The sequence below is a fragment of the Euprymna scolopes genome, chromosome 30, assembly GCF_053919585.1.
Source record: "Euprymna scolopes isolate OS-2025 chromosome 30, ASM5391958v1, whole genome shotgun sequence".
Taxonomy (NCBI): domain Eukaryota; kingdom Metazoa; phylum Mollusca; class Cephalopoda; order Sepiida; family Sepiolidae; genus Euprymna; species Euprymna scolopes.
In genome coordinates this window covers 101,060,146-101,079,400 of record NC_136511.1, presented here as the reverse complement: position 1 = coordinate 101,079,400, position 19,255 = coordinate 101,060,146, and the positions used below count along the sequence as shown (strand labels likewise).

Below are 19,255 nucleotides of genomic sequence, written 5' to 3'. Positions count from 1 at the left end.
GAATACTACACTTTGCTCCAAGCTAAAAAGAAACAAGTAATCAGAAAAATGTTAGCCTAATTTCCAATTCCAAAAAACAGATCTTTATTTTTTTTGTTTGTTTTAAACTTAATTTTTTTATTGCTGGTAATAATGATAAAATAGATATTTATTGCTTTTAAATGTACCAGTAAAACTAAAATCTATAGTCCATAACGAATTTAGGTAAAAATGGCATGAGTTGGTAACTAGGAAAAAAAATGACAAGTGAAAGATACAGATTAACATCTTTGATGCAATACATAAAGAAAAAACATTTGTCAAATTAAATTACAAGCAGATAAGAACTCTCCGTTACATACCCCACAAATAGAATTCTACTTTTGTACGCAATTTTAGAATCAGAATCTGAAATATTAGAAATGCTCCATCACTAAACAAAGTAATAACATTAAGTTTAGTGCCAAGTGCAGGAAGACAAAGTTCTTTCATTCCTGGACAAAGCCGAGTATTCCTGCTAGTGTATATATAAGTATGATATTTTTCTAATAAATATTATTTTTATACCTACAGACATATTTCATGCTTATGCAATTATTAGTGCAGGAAGTGATAATTATTTACTGTTGGTCAGAAGATCTGAACCCAGTCACAAAGCCGCCCTTGGCTTCCATAGGCTAGCATCATTCCTCCAACAACAATTAACACAAGAATTGAAGGGAATTAAATGCTTATAAATGCCATGTCGGCAAGCATTCACAGTAAAGTCAGAGAGTATCCCATGACAGGAAGTCGAAATATTTCGTTCATCTACGTAATTATTAAATAAATTATATAAACATTGTAAAAGAATATATGCGTATTGATCAATGTTTCAACATTTTCATGTCTGGTCAGGATTCTAAATGAATCTCAGTCAGAAAATAACTTTAGAATAAATTTTTCCCAGAATGCAGCTGAAAGAGAGGAAGAAACAGTTGCATCTTATTTGATTTTTTTTTTGTAGGCGATTGGCAGGGCAAATGTGTATTCATTCACCTCACGCATCCCCCCTCCTCCCACTCAGAACTTGTATCGATAACCAGCCATAAAATAATATTACCCCATATTACTTGATGATTGTAAATAAATATCTAAGGAATCCAGACATATGGAGGCATGTATTTTCATTATAGTAAAAATCAAATAATTTTAATGCTTATATATATATATATATATATATATATATATATATATATATATATATTCTCTTGGGTAGCATCAGCTGAATATAATTCATACTGTTCGCATATAAACAGTCATCAGAAAGTTTCCATTTACAAAAAAAAAGTGTAATAAAATATTGTTAGAAGTTATGAGCCTCCAAATTCAGCATTAAAGAAAAATTTCAAAGAAATAATCTTTTCTTTGACCAGTTAATTCAAAATTTCAATAAAATAAAATATTGTTAAAAAGGTTATGAGCCTACAACTATTCCTCACACTATTCCCATATCACTCTCCACTTTTCTAGCTTTTTTCCTACCATCCTCTTACCGCCAATTTTCATCCTCTACTTTTCACATTGTTCCCTCATCATTCGTCACCTCACACTCTCCCTAACATCTTCCATCTCTCATATCTTTCCTTTATCATTCACACAATTCAGTTTCTGATCTTCAATATGGGTCCAAGGAATATTCCAATGCCAAAGAACCTAATTATCACAACAAATAGATGTAGCATTTTTATCATATTTTGGAAAGAATGCCAGGCAGAATCAGAAAATGACCCCAAAGCCAGGTTGGCATAATTATACCCCTCCCTATCCTCAAATGTCGTTATCCAGTAAAAATGTCAATTACACTGATACAGAAACATTTTACGAGCGACAACAATTTGTGTTGTAATAGGTTTGACCTCTTCATTCATAAACACATAACGTGAAGAAGATTCGACTTTCAGATTCAAAATGAAAGTGTGTTAAATGTTTTTCCTCGCATATGCACAAGGGGAGTGGAAGCATAAGTGGGGTGATGATTAAACATGAATTACTGTTGGCTGTTGTCTAATTTATGACATACTGACTCTTAGTATGTCTTTGGTCTAAGGGTTTGTCAGAAACACTAGCATGAGGATACTTATTATTAGAAGTAAAACCTGACGAAATATTAAAAAAAAATTTTTTTTAATTTTTAAAAATTAAAAAAAAAAAAAAAAAAAAAAAAAAAAAATGATGTGCTGTCTCTTGAACCATCCAGCATGCCCTTTGGGTTGTGAACAAGGGCGCTCTCTCTATTAATAGAGGGCAGCTTTTCATAAAAAGCTGTAGCCAAAAAACAACAGTAAATACTGACAGGTTGGCACCCAGGATAAAAAGGACCCTTCAACCAGTTTATACACCAGGCGTGAAGTAGCACTTCAGCCATGACATGCCAACCAGGGTCAGCTATGAGGCCTTGATGAAAGAAGTCCTGGCTCCCTATCTACATCATTTATAACAGCAAAAAAAATTTTTTTTGAATAATAGGCTTAAAACCAGGCCATGTTCTGTTGCTCAAAGTTTGGAAAGAGGAGCAAAACATCAAATGAAATCCTGGCCCAAAATATTTTATACCAAACAAACCTTTACAATTGATTTATTATGGTGTAAAGACATCTATTTTCGGCTATTGCGCAATCATTGTAAATCTGAAACTTTTCTGTTGTTTCAGTATTTTTGAAACACTGATTGATAATTTGTCCACACTGACCCATGACCTAATTATTAAAAAACACAAGTTCTTCTAAGAGACAGTCTTCTGAAGGTTGAAAGTTCAATCTTTACTAATGGCAATAATTATTATTATAATTTTTTTTTTTTTTTAAAGTCTTTTTCACCCCAAACAAGACATATTGCCAATTGGGGATAAGGGGCTACTATTTGGGATCGTGTCTAACAGGAGACTGAGGGGAGTTGAGCAGCAAGATATCCATTCATATTACATTTAAACTTCTGCACGTTAGTACAACCAGGGAAACAGGAAACAGGGAGGGAATTCTAAAGTCTATCAATTCAAGGGAAAAAACTAGGGAAGGCTTTCCAACATCTAGGGACCTCAACAATAAAGAGGTGGGATTTTGCTGTTTGTAGGGGATATATACATTGAGTAGGCACAAGTGCTATGGGTTCATCAGAATACATACCATTGCAGCATTGCAGTGATGGGATAGAGATTGGAGCTTGGCTAATAAAGCGGGTTCTATTAGATTGGAAACTTTTTGGAACTCTGTCCAAGAGTGAGAGACTAGTGGTAAATGCACCAGCCTCGATGTGGCAACAATATTAGATAACTAAGAATAACATAAATTAACACTTCTAACCTATCATGGCTGACAGAATGAGAACAATCTATCACTGTAGATTGAAGAAAAGATTTCATTCAAAATTTGGTCTCAGTTCTGGAGTCCAAATTCCCACAAAGAAGTTTGGAGATTACATCTGTTGAAACAAAAACATAACAACCAAAATGGGAATAATAGTTAAAATAATACAAATACAATTTTTTTAAAAGTAATTTTTAATCTAATAAAATAACAAATAATTTCATATTTATGATTGTCATGTGCATTTTGTAATTAAATAAAATTATCTCTTTTTTTTTTAAATATTAATTATTCTTGAGAATCACAAATGCATTAGCGTAAAGAAAATTTTTCAAATACTATTTTAAAAAAGAATTCCAACAACACTTTTTTGTCTGTATTTGGATGATTCAGACTACTGTCCTCATTATTTCATCGTATTATTTTTGTTTCAGTCTACAGATGTATCTTGTCTAATTTGGGAATCTGCACAGAATTTCTAACGAAACCCTTTATTCATGTATATTCAAGTATATCTACCCCCATGAACCAAATCACCCATTAAGAAGGATTAAATTCACAACTACACTATCAGCAGTCTAGCGCTTTGCCAATGAGCTACAACGCCTTCTCAAATTTCAAGCATGATTTTTATTGCTTTTAAATGTAAGATATTATTTTTAGCGATATATAAAAAGTTTTGAACAGTTGCTTATTTTTGTATTTAATTTTTGCTTTTTATGACACTAGCGAGGGGTACCCGGCGTTGCCCGGGTGTTTGTAGGTGTGTGTGAAAAAAAAACAGGTGCCCGTGAAAAAAAAACCTTGACGACGTGCAGTTGAAAAATAGTAAAGTGTAAAAAAAAAATAGGTGCGCGTTTTTGATCGATGTGACGGTGATAGCTATTCAGCAGTTAGTATTTTGTGCGGGACAGTTTTTAATGAGGTCAATAAATCGGTTTGTTTGTTTTTTAAAACCCGCTCTCTCGTCTCGAAATGAAAGCTACCGTCTGATATGACGAAGTCGACATTGACCAAACGTTACTTAGCTCTCTAGAGACCACTGGCTCTGGGCCTGTGATTAGAGTAGAGTTTTGCTTTTTTGTTTATACCGAAAACCGAATGTAACGCGTGCCGATGCGGGACATGTGGAATAATTAACGTTTGAAAGTCAATAAAATTAAATAGACAGGCGAGCTCTGTGGTTAACTGTGAGATATTACAATTTATAGATGATATAAAAAGTTTTAAGCAGTTGCGAAGCGAGCGAGCGCTTCTGAAAGAAGCCTTTTGTGGACATCGAGGAAAAGCGTACATACATACATACATACATTTTCGCTTTTATATTTATAGATAATACATAGATTGGATCTCATTTTTTTTCTTTTCAGTTACTTTAAATTCACACCCATTTAAAAATTTTATACATTAATAATCACTTTTTACATTTCAATTAGTGACTTCTCTTTTAATTCATGATCAATAGGCATTAGATATTACTAGCAGGGCTACCCGGCGTTGCCTGGAGAAAAAGTATAACATTTCTATTAAAACTTCTATCTCTTTACCTCTCTTTCTCTCGCCATCACTATCTTTCTTCCTCTGCCCATTTTCCCCTTCCTCTTCCCAATCCCCTATTTTCCCTCAGTCAATTCCTATCTAGCTGGACATACATACACACACACAAATCTCCTTAAAATAATAGATTTCTCAATGAATGAGTCGGCATTTAATTTTCAAATTAGTAAATAAAATGACTACACCCCCCTCCCCCAACGAAACCTGACCCAGTTGATTCTCAAAGAATGAATAATTACTTTAAATTTTAGATATTATTCATCCCAGGCAACATTAATAAAAAATATAGCAACTTTGTGGTTCTTTGTTTTGTAGTTTTACTTTTAACTGTACATACACATACATACACACAATTTACCCTTATATAATAGACTAGCAGGGCAACTCGGTATTGCTCAGGACTACATGAAACAAAGAGAAAAATGAAGTTGTGTTTAAATATATCTGTTATTCTTAGGATATTGAAAACATGCCCTGATTAATCTCAACACACACTAAAATCAGAGACAGTAGTTCAAAATGCAGGATTAGATACAAGACTCATCTTCCAAGAGTAATGAGTAAAAAAATAACTTTTTGAATGGGAGCTATATTTCAATAACACTACAAGATGGTTTTGTGTGCAAGGACACAAAATTCTTCATTCTTCCCAGGTAATGCCTGGTTAACCTTCCTGCTACTAATAAATAAATTAATCGTTTCTTTTTTTCTTTTTTGTAAATACTTAAATTTAGTTCCTGTTTATTTTTGCTAGTCAAATACAAAGGTAATAAATAGGAGTTTGTTCACATCTTTGAAAACATTTTATAAGGTTAATCTGAAAATATTTGAACCCCCCCCTCCCCCCAAAACATGTTATGAAATATTTTATTCAATAATTAAAATCTTTTTCTTTTTTGGTTTTCTAATATTTTCAAATTATACAAAATGCTTTCAAAGATGTGATCAAACTCTTATTTAAAATTTACGTTATACCATGCACCAACTTCAGACTTATAATTATCAATAAAACAAAATATCCTTCTCTCTCTCTCTCTCTCTCCACAAGAGTTTAATACCACCATAAAAATGAAGAGAAAAAAAATATTTAAAAAATAAGTCTTCTTTGAAAAAGGTGTATTACACCGAAAGTCTTAGAGAAATAGAAAAAAAAGATTTTAATCATTTAATAAAATATTTCATAACATTTTCTGTTTTTCTAATATTTCAACTAAACAAAAGTGATGATTTTAAACTGAAGATAGGAATATGTACAGTTCTTGTTGAGCCGTCCACTTAAATAATTTCTATCCAATTTTCACCATTATTGATCATCAGTGTTGTCTCACCTGATACTCATTAAGCCTTATCCTTGAGTGGCCTCTGGACCTTGATAATTAATGACTATAATAAAATAAATGGACACACATGTATACACTTCAAATATGCACAATAATGCTCTAGAAAAATTAGGGTAGATACGATATGTATCTTTGACCCCTACGGCTGAGATTTAGAGGAATGTCAACACTTGGAGGTGGTGAGTGGTGGAACAAGATAAAGTCTCTACACAATGATATGCATCGTACAATGTTCTGACTTATTGAACACATACTATAACTATTGTATTTAGACATATTAAGGGCAGCATTAGTCTTTTATATAGACATACAGAATAGTATAAAATATACTGTTAGGAATTAAATGAGTGTTTATATGTAGTTAGAATGCCATAAGTATATTTTATAATATCAAGTTGTATTTATGCATTGGGCAATGAGGAAATTCTAATATATATATATATATATATATATATATATATTCCCCAAAACCTTTGGTCTGGGTGGAGGGTAGACTAAAACTTGCTATGGCTTCAAATGATCTAAAATAACAGCAAGGGGAGACTTGATTCCAAATATTTCTCAGGTGTTATATCTCCCCTCTTTTGGAAATAGGGTACAATTATGAATATCTCCCGTATCAAATCATTCTTTTACACTGAAATTTTTGAAACATTTTATGGCTGTAAAAAAAGTGTCAAAAATAGGCTCTGGATGATAGATGATCCCCTTAATGTACAACCTTAAGGGCAAATTTCACATAGCCTACTACACAATTCAGGTCATTAGCTTCCAATGAGATTTCATTTGTTAAATTCTGATCGATAGTTGCCGAGATTTTGAACTTATAAACTTGCCAAAAAAGGTGGTATAAGTGGCTTGGCAATGCCATCGGGGAGACAACTGGAACAGTAAAATCGAAGCTAGCTACCTGCCAGACACTATCTATATACAAATGTAGGCAAATTTGGATATATTTTATTGGTTTGAAAATATGGGTTCTTTTTTACCAATTGTCATAAAGAACAAACTGATTGGCAGGATCAAAATTGTGTTCTGACGTCTCTTGAAGGTCACCATGAAGGCAGTGTGCTTCAGGTTTCCAAATGGAGACCATGTTGGAAGGTCAGGACAACTTCTTGAGTATTCGGTAAAAGATCCTGAGAAATACACATTGAATTTTGAAAATACATTAATCATTGACCAAGATATGACATTTTTTCTTTCATCATCATGTGCCATCTGTTTAAGAAATTGACTTTCAAACAAACCTATCCCTGGTCAAGTCTTTATTTCTCAGGTTCATTTTTATCACTTCCTTTCATGTTTTCCTTGGTTTTCTCCAATGAACTGAACCGGCTACCTCAATTTTTTTACATTTACTAACCGAAAAACACTCATTCTTTCAATGTGACCATACCATCAAAGTCTACTCTTCTGCACATGACTCTCTATACTGACCAAACTTTCTTTCCCCGAGGTCATCAGGACTAAGTTGGTCTTTAACACACACATTACACATCCTTCCTAGAATCTCAATGTCATTTCTCTCCATGCTATGCATTTCTTTCCTTTCCCAAATGTATCAAATTTATCCCAAACACGGTGTACAAACACACATACATAAAACAGATTGCTTAGGAACCCGGGTGATACTGAGTATCCCTGCAAGTTCTTAATAAATTCCTCCCTTGTAATTATTTCTAAGTTTACCAAGAGAATCCACTTTGTAGATTGTTAATAAGGCTATTGAATATTTAGAGTTAGCTCATGGACAATTTTGGGAATGGGGTTGAGGTTTGCAACAGTTGAGAACAATTTCCAGTTTGGGACAGTTGACAGCAGGTTGCATCTTGGACCAAATAGAGAGAGCCTTAAGAGGCCAAAATGAGCTGATGTCAACCAATGACAAAGAGGTCTTTGTTTTCCATGATAGTGTCACACATGCACTCAGAGCCCAACTGATATCTATGAAATGTGTTACAGCTTGTGTTTTGAGTTTGTTTTATTTTTTTATCCTTGTGATCCACTTTGCACCCCCCCACTTGGCAGCCGCCAATGTGAGAGACGACAATGCGGCCAGAAGAGAAGATGAAAGAAAAGAGAGTCACGGAACACACAGTTGTTGAGCAGAGGAGCATATTTTTTTCACATACTAGCAGTCATCCACTGTCTTAATTTCCATATACAATCTGCTTAATATAGTAATCCGAGATATTTATGCCCATTTCAAAATCAGAATACAAACATCTTTGTCTGGGTGAGGTTTGAACTAATAACTTCTGCCTTTAAATACAGCATATTAATCGTTTAGGCCACCCTCTTCTGTCAAATCTGATTTAAAACCATCCTCACTTCAAGAAAGAAAGTGATCTTATTTTTCAAACTGGAATTTGCATAGACTTCTGAACAAAAAGCTTTATTTAATCCACAGGGGTAGCATGCTCTTGTTTCGTCAGTCATGATCAGGCAGAAGTCCTAAGTAATTTGCAATCATATTCATCCATACTGAAGATTGAACCTTCAACGTCCAGAAGAATACCATTCTAAGAAAACAAAAACTAATCAATAACAGCTTAACTGAGCAAGCCCTTTTCAATCAAGATCAAAGGCAGAGTTATGTATGTACTTAATGCTCGCTTAAAACTGGAGATCTGAGTTATTTCATATATTTCGACTTATGAATGCCCCCTCTGCCTCTGAGCCAAAATACCTAAGGTAATTATTCTTATTTTAAATTTCATTGCTTTCCTCAATCAGGGAGAAAACAGGGCATTTATTTTTTTACTTCAGTTAGTTTTAAGAAATCAAGGGAGCTAACTCTTCCTCCTGGAGCTAACACTTGATTCCATTCCCATCTATATCTGAAGGCTTTTTTTTTAAGAATAGATGCTGTTCTCTTTATGGCTGCTATCTGTATTTCTTTACAGCTTGGTCTTTCTGAGATTGCTTCTAAGTATTTCTGAAATCTTGTTTTTTATTAATCCAGTTGCTCCTATCACAATTGGTATAATGTTTATTTCTTTCAGAGACCATGTCATTTTTAGATCATTTTTTTTAAGTCCTGATATTTTGTTAGCTTTTCCCGTTAAGCTCTATTAAGGCCAAAGTCATTTGGGACTGTGACATTGATAAGGAGCGCAGTTCTTTCGAGCTTGTTCTATATTACAATGTCTGGTTTGATGGCCTTGTCTTTTATGTATCTGCCCGCCTGTATGTCTTTGTCATAGAACATGGTCACCTTTCTGTTTGAAATTATTAGTGGTGGTTCATGTTCCCAGAAGTTGGATGATCTGTCAAGTTGCATCTCTCCACAGATCTTCCAGTGGAGATATTTACATACTTTGTTGTGGCGAACAGTGTAAAGATCATTAGCTAATTTCAAACACTACAAAACAAAAACCCATTAAGTTGGTATATTCTTCATATGTGTTGCACTGGATATCTAAAATTAAAACAATATTCATTTCCTGTGGATCAACTGGGCCAGGTTTTGTCAGGAGTGGTGTTTTTTTTTTGTTTTTTTTTTTTTGGGGGGGGGTCCAATGTTATGTACCAATTTGGATAGAAAATACTGATTCATTACTCAAGGAATCTATTATATAAAGGAGAGTTGTGTGTGTATGAGTCCAGCTAGGTGGAGATGAGAGGTAGAAGTTTTAATAGAATACTAGACTACCCGTGACCCGTTGGGTCAGTATGTTATATTAGCTATGGCATTAATGTATAAGTGTGACACTTGTGACGTAAAGAAAATAGTTTTTGTGACATAACAGAAACATTTCTATGAAAGTATATTAAAATGAAAAAAGAATATAAATAGATTTTATGAGTCAATCTGTTAATAATTGTTTATTTTTGAAAAAAAAAAAAAACTTACAGCCATTGAATTATAAGTGGTTTGCCATACTTATAGGTAAATCTGCACTATTGAAATTTTGATATATCGTTTAATTTAAACGCAAAAAAAAAAAAAACAAACAATTGGGACGCTGAAAACGTACACAATAAAACAATACGTTGTAAAATGCTCTTATGGTTGTCAAAGGTTAAAGTAGATTTATTTGTAAGAAAATTGCGTTAAAATAACTTAAACGTAATACGAAAATGAACGATGTAAAAAATGCAGAAAGTATTAACAATTATTTAGATAATTTAAACGCGAAAAAAAACAAAAACAATTGAGACGCTGAAAACGTACACAGTAAAACAATATGTTGTCAACGGGTCAAAGTAGATTTATTTGTAAGAAAATTGCGACAGTATACTTGTAATACAGACTAGTTGCAAAACATCCTTACCCTTCCCATGTTAAATAATAATTTCAAAATAATAACGTTAATATTTCAGTACGCAGGTCAAAATCTGCATAAGAAGCAATTTGTGTTTATTTGTTTACATTGTTATGGGTTAATGTTTATGTGCGTATGCGCAACCAGATGTTGTAAACTGGAAAGTGGGTTACATCACTCGTTACAAGGTCATTTGAGTTTTATAATTATATAGATATAATATTTTTGCACTGGACAATGCCAGCTAGCCCTGCTAGTTTCTGAACAAAAAGTCATGTGTATACTAAAATATTTTAGCAAAAATTCACATTAATAACTCAAGAAGAGAACAAATATCCATTTCCGGTTATTGGAACTTCTCTAATAAGTGACAAGTATAAGTATAGGATAAGTTAAAAGTAAATATTGGTTCAATGTTTTCTGGATACAATTCAACTGGTTACAAACTGTTTTTAATCATATTTGTTTTTACTAAAACATGCTTTCAAGTAAGAATAATTTACTTAGGAATACTATTCAAACCTGCCCAAGCTTATTTTGTTACTAATAATCTGAGTGACTAAAATAAGATGTAACTATAATGAAAGTTTTGGAAAATAATTAAAATAATTTTTTTTAAATACCTACCAAGACTCTGGTGTCATATTTTTCCGATCGTACTTCCAACTTCAATAGACACTTAAATGTTATTTTCTGTCGGCGATCCAAGACGTCCCGAAGACTATCTGGAAAAAAAAAAAAAAAAAAAGAAAAAGATAAATTAAGAATTTAAGAACTTCCAATGTAAATAACTTTTCTCAAGGAATTTAATTCCACAAAAAACTTCCAAAAGGTTATTTAAATTTTAAAAATATACATCCGGGTAATTGTACAAATAGGAATGAATACAAACTCTACATATCAAGACTGTGCAGGTACAGAAAATCCATTGCTTTAGGAGTTTGTAAAATTTGGCCAACTAAGTGATACATAAGAAAATAAAATAAGTAAAAAACATTGAACAAGAGCATCCTTTGAAAGTATTATTCCTTAAGGTTAAAAGAAATGAAAACGTTAGAAAACTTAGTAAAAAAACTGTATGTTATTTTTTATTAAACGTAAAGTGAAAATTAAAAAAAACAAAAAAAAATGAAAATTAAAATTAAATTTTTTTTTTAAATGAAAAAGATTTTCATTTTTTTTTTTGAAACTTTCAGTGGAATCCACCCTAATCATAGAAGATTTTGTAATTTGTGCCTTTTTTTGTTTGTTTTTTTCTCCTTTTGTACTTTTAAACAATTGTCAACAAGATTAAACATTCAATTTTTCATTTAATAATAATAAAAAATTACAGCATTAGTTTTTTCAATGTTTTCACTTTAAATATAAAAAATTAAAAAATGCCAAAGACAAATGATATCAAAATCTCTCGGTTGTCTTTTTATAAAATATTTTATTTTAAGTATCTATCACTTTAAATTCATTAGATGCTATGCAATTAAAAATAATTATATATATATATATATATATATATATATATATATATATATATATATATATACACACACTATGTTGGTATTGCATATATTTTTTCAAAGAGATGCTATGTTGCAAACATGTAGGGTGGCATGTTATGTTGGTTGCATATTTGCAACGTATGTGAACAAGAGGCTTGCGATAGGAAAGACATTTAACCAAGAGAAGAGAAATCCTAACCCAAGAAATGGGAAATACATGGTGGCAGCATCATGTTATCAAATTCTGATGATGGCACCAGATCATCAGTCATGTATTTTTCTTTTTAAGGTCACCTTGTAGTCAAATCCTGAATCTTTCAGCCATTTCCTGCTGATGATGAGGAAATCTGAAATCTTATTTGTTCTTTCAGCACAGATTTCAAGAAGACCTTTTTGTCTCTTTCACAAATATGGAGATCAAAATTGACTATAATTAATTAATTCCGTAAAAAAAAAAAAAAAAAAAAAAAGAAAAAAAAAGACTAATAAAAGTAAAAAAATATATAGAAAATTAATTTGAAAATTTTAGAAAACCAAAGTGATGCTCATATTATTTGGATTTTTTTGGACTACTGTTCTCATCTTGAGTGTCATTTCCACATTTTAGTCGATATAACCTCCAACCTGGATCTTGTCAAATTTGAGAATTTGGATGGAATTTAAAGCAGAACCCTTTATTTACTTCACAAGGGCAACATGCCACATTCCATCAGCCATAACTGGATAGAGGTCCTAAGTAATTTGTGATTATATTTTTCTGTTATACACACTGAGAATGAAACTTTCAACCTTCAGAAGATCACTTTTACAAATGATTTTGCCAAGTACTCTAACCACTGCACCACAGATCCTTGTAGACAATTCCATCCAAATTTCTGAGTTCAACAGAAACATTCTCGAGTTCGACAAGATACATCTGAAGAAGGTCAAAGGTTACGTGGACAAAAATGTTGTGAAAATAACACTCAAGAGGAGAACAGTAGTCCAAAGAATCCAAATAATACAGATAACCAATCCTTATCTAAAAAATTCAGACAAGTGGTGCCGTATAAATTTTGATAAATGAAAAAGTTTTTTTTTTAAATTACTTTTCATTTACTAAAAAAAATTATACAGAATTACTGTTCTGAAATTTTCAAATTAAACTTACAAAACAATATTTTCAAATTCAATTATACACATTGCATCTGACTTTGATACAACTGTCAACAAGATCTGATGTACAATTTTTCAATTCTAGGGGGTCACTACCCATGAACTGAGAAACACTAACAAAATGAGAATTTAAAACATTTTTTTGGAATAAGCGTATGTCACTGCAAAATCTCCAAAAAGATTTTGCATTTAATACAAACTTATACAGCATTACTCGGGTTTCTAAACTTTTGAAACTAAATTTACAAAATAATACTTTCAAAAGACATGATCAGCTCCTTCCAAACAACGTTCGTTCGCATCATGTGGATATATATCTATATATTTATTTGAATATGAACTATCACCCTTGACATACATTTATTTTGCATAAATAAATTTGATACAAAACATTTTGATTTGCAAACATATTTCAACTTCAGCTAGAAATCAGGTAAATTTATTAGCATGTAAAACCTAGCCTTGGGAAGCTCAGAGCTGAGACATGTCTGAAGATATGTAGCTAAAAGGTTTGCATAAAAGATCTTGAGTGGCGAGACATTCTTATAATAGAAAATGATCCAAAAAGGTATGAAAAAAAAAAAATTATCGGATTGCAAATATTAAATGTAGTTGTTCCAAGCAAAAGTTAACATTATCAATCCAGTCATAGAAACTTTGAATTGTAAAAAATTCAAGGTAGCAGTGGTCCTCCTCTCATGTCAAGATGAAAAGCTATAACTGAAAAATTCAAAGAGATTCAGTAGGTTTTATACAGCAATTCTGGTATCTGTTTGGTTTGTTCTTATCACCCCCGACTATAAATATAATCATCAAAATCTTTGTGATTATACCCAATACAACCATGGCAAAAATATTGCAACAAAACATTTATGCTTAATAAATATGTTGCATCTCTGCCTGTTCTACAAGTATTTTAAATGTGGATGCTCTGACGAACTACAAACCCTTGTACCCCTCGACGTAAATACCCCCGACAAACAGCAAAATCCCACCCCTAAACAGAGATCTCTAGATGTAAGAAGGCCTTCTACTCTAACAGTTTCTTCCCCAGAACTGCTCAACTTTGGAATTCCCTTCCGGGTTCCTGCTTTCCCAACTGTACTGACAAGCAAAAGTTCAAGTGTAATGTAAACAGACATCTTGCTGCTCAACTCCCTACATAGTATCCCTGCAACTTATGGCCCCAACAGTAGCTCCCTACATCAAAGTGGAACTGTACCTTGTTTGAGATGAAAATGGAAAAAAAATTTTTTTTTTTTTTAAACTCTAGTACATGTTACTGAACACCATTATATAACAGTAAATATTCGCGATGCCTCCGTTCAGTCTCGAAAGACAAAGGATACCCCCTGTAGAGGCAGTTGCGCGTGTAATTGTGAGGCAAGGGTTGCGCAATCGCCAACCACAACTCTCCTGAATCGGCACTGTTTGAGTCCAGTGGCAAGGAGGAGGCCAGGATGACTGGAAACAATGCAGAGATAAGCGGAGAGCATATACAGCATCTGAAAGTCCCAAATTGTCACCCATTTAGTACTGACCAGGTTCGACGTTGCTTAACTTCGGTGATCCAGCGAGAACCCGTGTGTCAACATGATTATGCTGTACAGTAAATATTCACTGGGTTAAAATAAACAAAACCTCACCAGATTTATTATATAAAATAAACAAACTCTGAGCAGCAAATCGGAAAATCACAGATTAGAAAAAGATAGAAAGAACAAAAAGTATATTTATTTTTAATGACTTAATGTTTAATAAATAATCACAATACTTAATTTGAAAGCCAAATAAAACACTTCACGGGCAATGGCCCAAAACCTATTTTCATTTGAAACTAACAATGCCATTATTATTAGTCATTATTATTAGTAAGTTTATATCAGGTGACGAACACCTGTCTTATAACAAAATTAGGAAATTCCAAATTTTTACACTTTTTTTGTTTTTGTTTTGTTTTAGTAAAAAAAAAAAAAAAAAGTTTAATTTAAAAATTACCTATCATTATGTCTTAATATCAAGATTGGGTTTTAATGAAATAAAGTCTTAAGCCAAATCCTCTCGATTCCACACAGAATCATCTTCAGTGTCATCATCAAAGTAAAAGAATGTTAAAAACAGGTAAATTCCATATGATTTTATTATTACCCCCTTTAACAAGAATTGGGCCACGATGAGAATTTATATGTTGTTAATATATGCATAAAGTAATGTGCAGGCAGCTGCTGTTGAACACTATAACTAAGCTTATTTACATGTTTGCTGATTTAATATAAAATATTAATTCTTTTTTTTTCCCATGTTAATTGATAGTGCTTAATTAAAAGGGGTTGAATATCAGATTGCAGAGTTAAAAGTGGCTTTCCAACTGAAGATTGCATGAGTGTCCGTAGGTGAAAATAAATATTTAAAATACAAACATTGTTTGCATTGTTTTGGTTATTCGGACAGTTATTCTCATCTTGGGTGTTATTGGTACAATCTCATCTCAAAAATTCAGAATTACAAGTAAACATTGTTAAACATAATAGAATTTGGTAATTTGTTACTGTATACAAGAGAACAAAAAAAAAAAATGATTAAAAACAAAGAGGCAACAAATAAATATTACTAAAAGCAACATAAATTACTCTATTCATCTAAACGTGTTTTTTGTCTTTATTTAACTTATTTTAAAACTTTTTTTTTTTAATATAAAAGTACCATCAAGTTCAAGTTAAAAAAAAAAATGGCGGCCTAACGATAGTCATGCAACGCTTCAATAATCAATCCAAAATTATACACAGTAACAGCTAATAACTGTCAACAATCGGATAAAAAATTAAAAATTTTAATATTCAGACAAATTGTTATCAATATTTTTGTTTAATTATCAATTTTGGGGTGATCATTGAAATTCCACATGGCTGTGATTAGGCCACAATTTTTTGTTCACATTACTTTTGTATTGAAGTAAAAACCACTTTTAAATAAATTAAAACACAAAACTTATTCAGGTAAGTAGGAAAGTAACTTGTCTTGCTTTTGTTAACATTTATTTGTTGTCTATTCGCTTTGTTTTGCTACCCCCTTTTTTTGTTCTGTTGAACATAGTAATAAACCCCTGCTTGATTATATCTTTTTTCAATTATTCTAATCTTTTTTGTGCATAAAAAAAAAAAAAAAAAAAAAAAAAAAAAACGCATGTTCCATATCACGAGCATTTTCGATTCTTCATTTAAGTATCTTCAAGTGACAAAAAACAAAACAAAACAAAACAAAAAGAAAAATCAAATTAAGAGACCGATGCAGTTCCAGAAGAATGTTTACAATTTAAATTTTGAAATGCAAGAATTAGCATGACAGTTTAAATTTTATTTACATCAAACATTTTAAAATGTTATTACTTGTTTCATATGTGATGCTATTTATTGTAGACTAGCAGAGGTACCCGACGTTGCCCAGGTGTGGTGTGGTGGGGGGAGTAAATAAAAAAAATGGAAAATAAAGAATAAGCGAACGTAATAACTTTGTTTAATTATATAAAAAAAAACAGTGATCGTGATGCAAAATAAATAAGCGAACAATGTTAAAACTTTTTTAAAAAATTTTAAATCAGAAAAACAAAAACAAAAAAAAAAACAGTGAACGTGATGAAAAATTAAACAAAAAACAAATGAAAAAATGGCATAAATAACCGTTTTAATATTAAAACTTTAAAAATTGAAAAATATATGACATCTCGGCTTGAACGTGCAATCTTAAGATAACAACGCAGTTACTTTACCGACTGATCTGTGATCGCGTGAGCAAAATTAGGTCTTTTTTTTTTTTTTAAATATTTAAACTAATCCAAGAAAGAACGCTTTTTGCGCACGTGAATATGGCTAAATTGTCATGAAGGAATTATTTTTTGCTACCCTTCCTTGTAGAAAAGTGCCCAGTTGAGGGTGAAAGAATGAATGTTTTGGGCCAATTTTTCAATATTTGCCGTCTGAAGGGTCGAGCTACAAAATGATACCGATCTGCTGAAAATCCATCGCCTCTGTCGAAAGCTTTAGGCAGACATACAAACATATATACATTTACTTATAGATTACTTTATAGATAACACCGATATTAAAAAAAAAAAAAAAAAAAAGGCATTCCATAAACACATTACACATTTTGAATTCTAACGACTATAATTCGTTCGATAAACAAAATCTTTTCATAATTCTACCACTTTTCTGACGAGTGTTAAAAAAAAAAATTTTTTCAAACGCACTAAATATTTCTAAATACTGTATTTTTTATGTTATTTCTTGAAATCAATTATCTTAAGAAAATCTTGAAATAAAGATGAAACGTTGATAAATATCTAAATAACTGTCTTATGACAGTTTTCATAATCTGACTACTTCCATGTTGGCTCATAAATATGACAAATAAGGGAGAAAACTCAAAACATACAAACGATAAATTTATTTCAACCTTATTTTCCTTCTACAACTTTCAAAAAGAGGTGAAATAAATGTCGTCTGTATCTAAGAGAACAACAACAAAAGGTGATTAAAACTCGTTTTACTCAGAATTTTGCTCTGTATAAACTGTATATTGAGTATTCAGTTCACACTTATTCCTTTTTAACATATATAGTTTTCCACTTTTCCCTTGGCTGAAATGGTTTTGCTATAACTTACCTCCTTTTTTTTTTATATTTTAAAAATTTGATTTTTATTTCTCTGTGATTCGGTGGATTTTCTGGAACCCTAAACATTCTTAACTGTTTCCTGCTCTTATGGATTCTCAAAGGATTTTATTGGATATAACCTGTCCTTCCTGGATTTTACCATATCCTTTTATACCTCAATTTTTTTTTCTTGTTTCTGCTTTCATAATCATTATGAAACTTTATAAACTTTCACAAACTGTTAAAAACTTTTTATGCAAATATGATTCAATTTCTGCAAAATTTATTGTATATTTTTCCAATCTTTTTCCACTGATGAGAAGCATCACATTTTTAAAAACTTCGCAGAATAAATTCTTGCCATTTTATCTGTATTCCTTGTCAGATAATTAAAAATTCTGTATATCTTATTTACAGGTTTTTAAAGTTTTTGTTTTGTTCTGTTTTTTTGAGGATTTGAATTAATTTTCAAGAAGATTTTCCTCAATATAATAAACAAAACACAATTTGCCACCAACTGGATAAAAGTGAGTACACTTTGCATACTTAATAATTAAACACCCCCCCCCCCAAAAAAAAAATTAAACACCTGAAAACAATTAGCTAAAAAAAAATCTATGAATCTAACACGTTTGTAATTGGAATGTTGATACATATCTACAAGAAGTATTATCGTAAAGCTGCTTTACATTTGGAAACCAACCACTAGAGAACTCTAGGAATACTTTGCAAATATATGCTATTATGCACCTGTTTGCATGTGTATTGTTTGAAGAACTTAGTCCTAAAACGAAGCATATAAACCTCACAAATATGTACAGTATTGAGGAAAGGATAAATAACACAAATGAAAGAATGACAACCATCAAAATTAAGTTTATATATAGATATAAAAACATTTGCCACGATAATTACTCCAGACGCTGCAGTAGAGTAAAAAATCTAACTATCGGTATATCACCTTTATTTCAATCATATAAATAAGCCCATATATCTGTTCAACTAACTTAATTTAGCCATATGGACATATATCTTGTAAATAAACAAACAAATAAAGAATTTGTAAACTAGAAAAAAAGAGCAAGTGAGGAATAGAATAAAATAAAATAAATAAAATAAATTAATAAATAAAAGTTGTCAATAGGAAAATGAAGTCGCCACCAGAAAAGAAAAAGCAACCATAAAAACTTAAGATAGGGAAATAGTGACGATAAGAGTATAATATTACTACAGATCAAACTGCCAAATTAAAATACCAACATCTCCCCACTGCAGCAGCTTAACCACACGAAATCATACTTCCCTCTTCCTCTCTCACCCTACCTTCACTACACCTCCCTCCAAAACCCCTACTGCTCACATTCACAAAGTATACACCCCACTTTCTTCCAGAACGTAAATCACGTGGAAACAATATAAAACTTATGTAATTTTGATTCCAACTTCAATATCAATTCTTTTT

General features: G+C 31.6%; 1 protein-coding gene across 11 annotated transcripts in view; it reads right to left on the bottom strand.

Annotated features, from left to right (window-relative positions):
• LOC145254910 (F-actin-uncapping protein LRRC16A-like) overlaps positions 1-19,255 on the bottom strand; it is a 377,977-nt gene that overhangs the window by 303,965 nt on the left and 54,757 nt on the right. For all 11 annotated transcript variants that reach the window (XM_080113852.1, XM_080113855.1, XM_080113853.1 and 8 more), the window contains exon 2: positions 11,119-11,216. In XM_080113852.1, the coding sequence (XP_079969978.1) occupies positions 11,119-11,216 (98 nt within the window). The remainder of the gene's footprint in view (positions 1-11,118; positions 11,217-19,255) is intronic.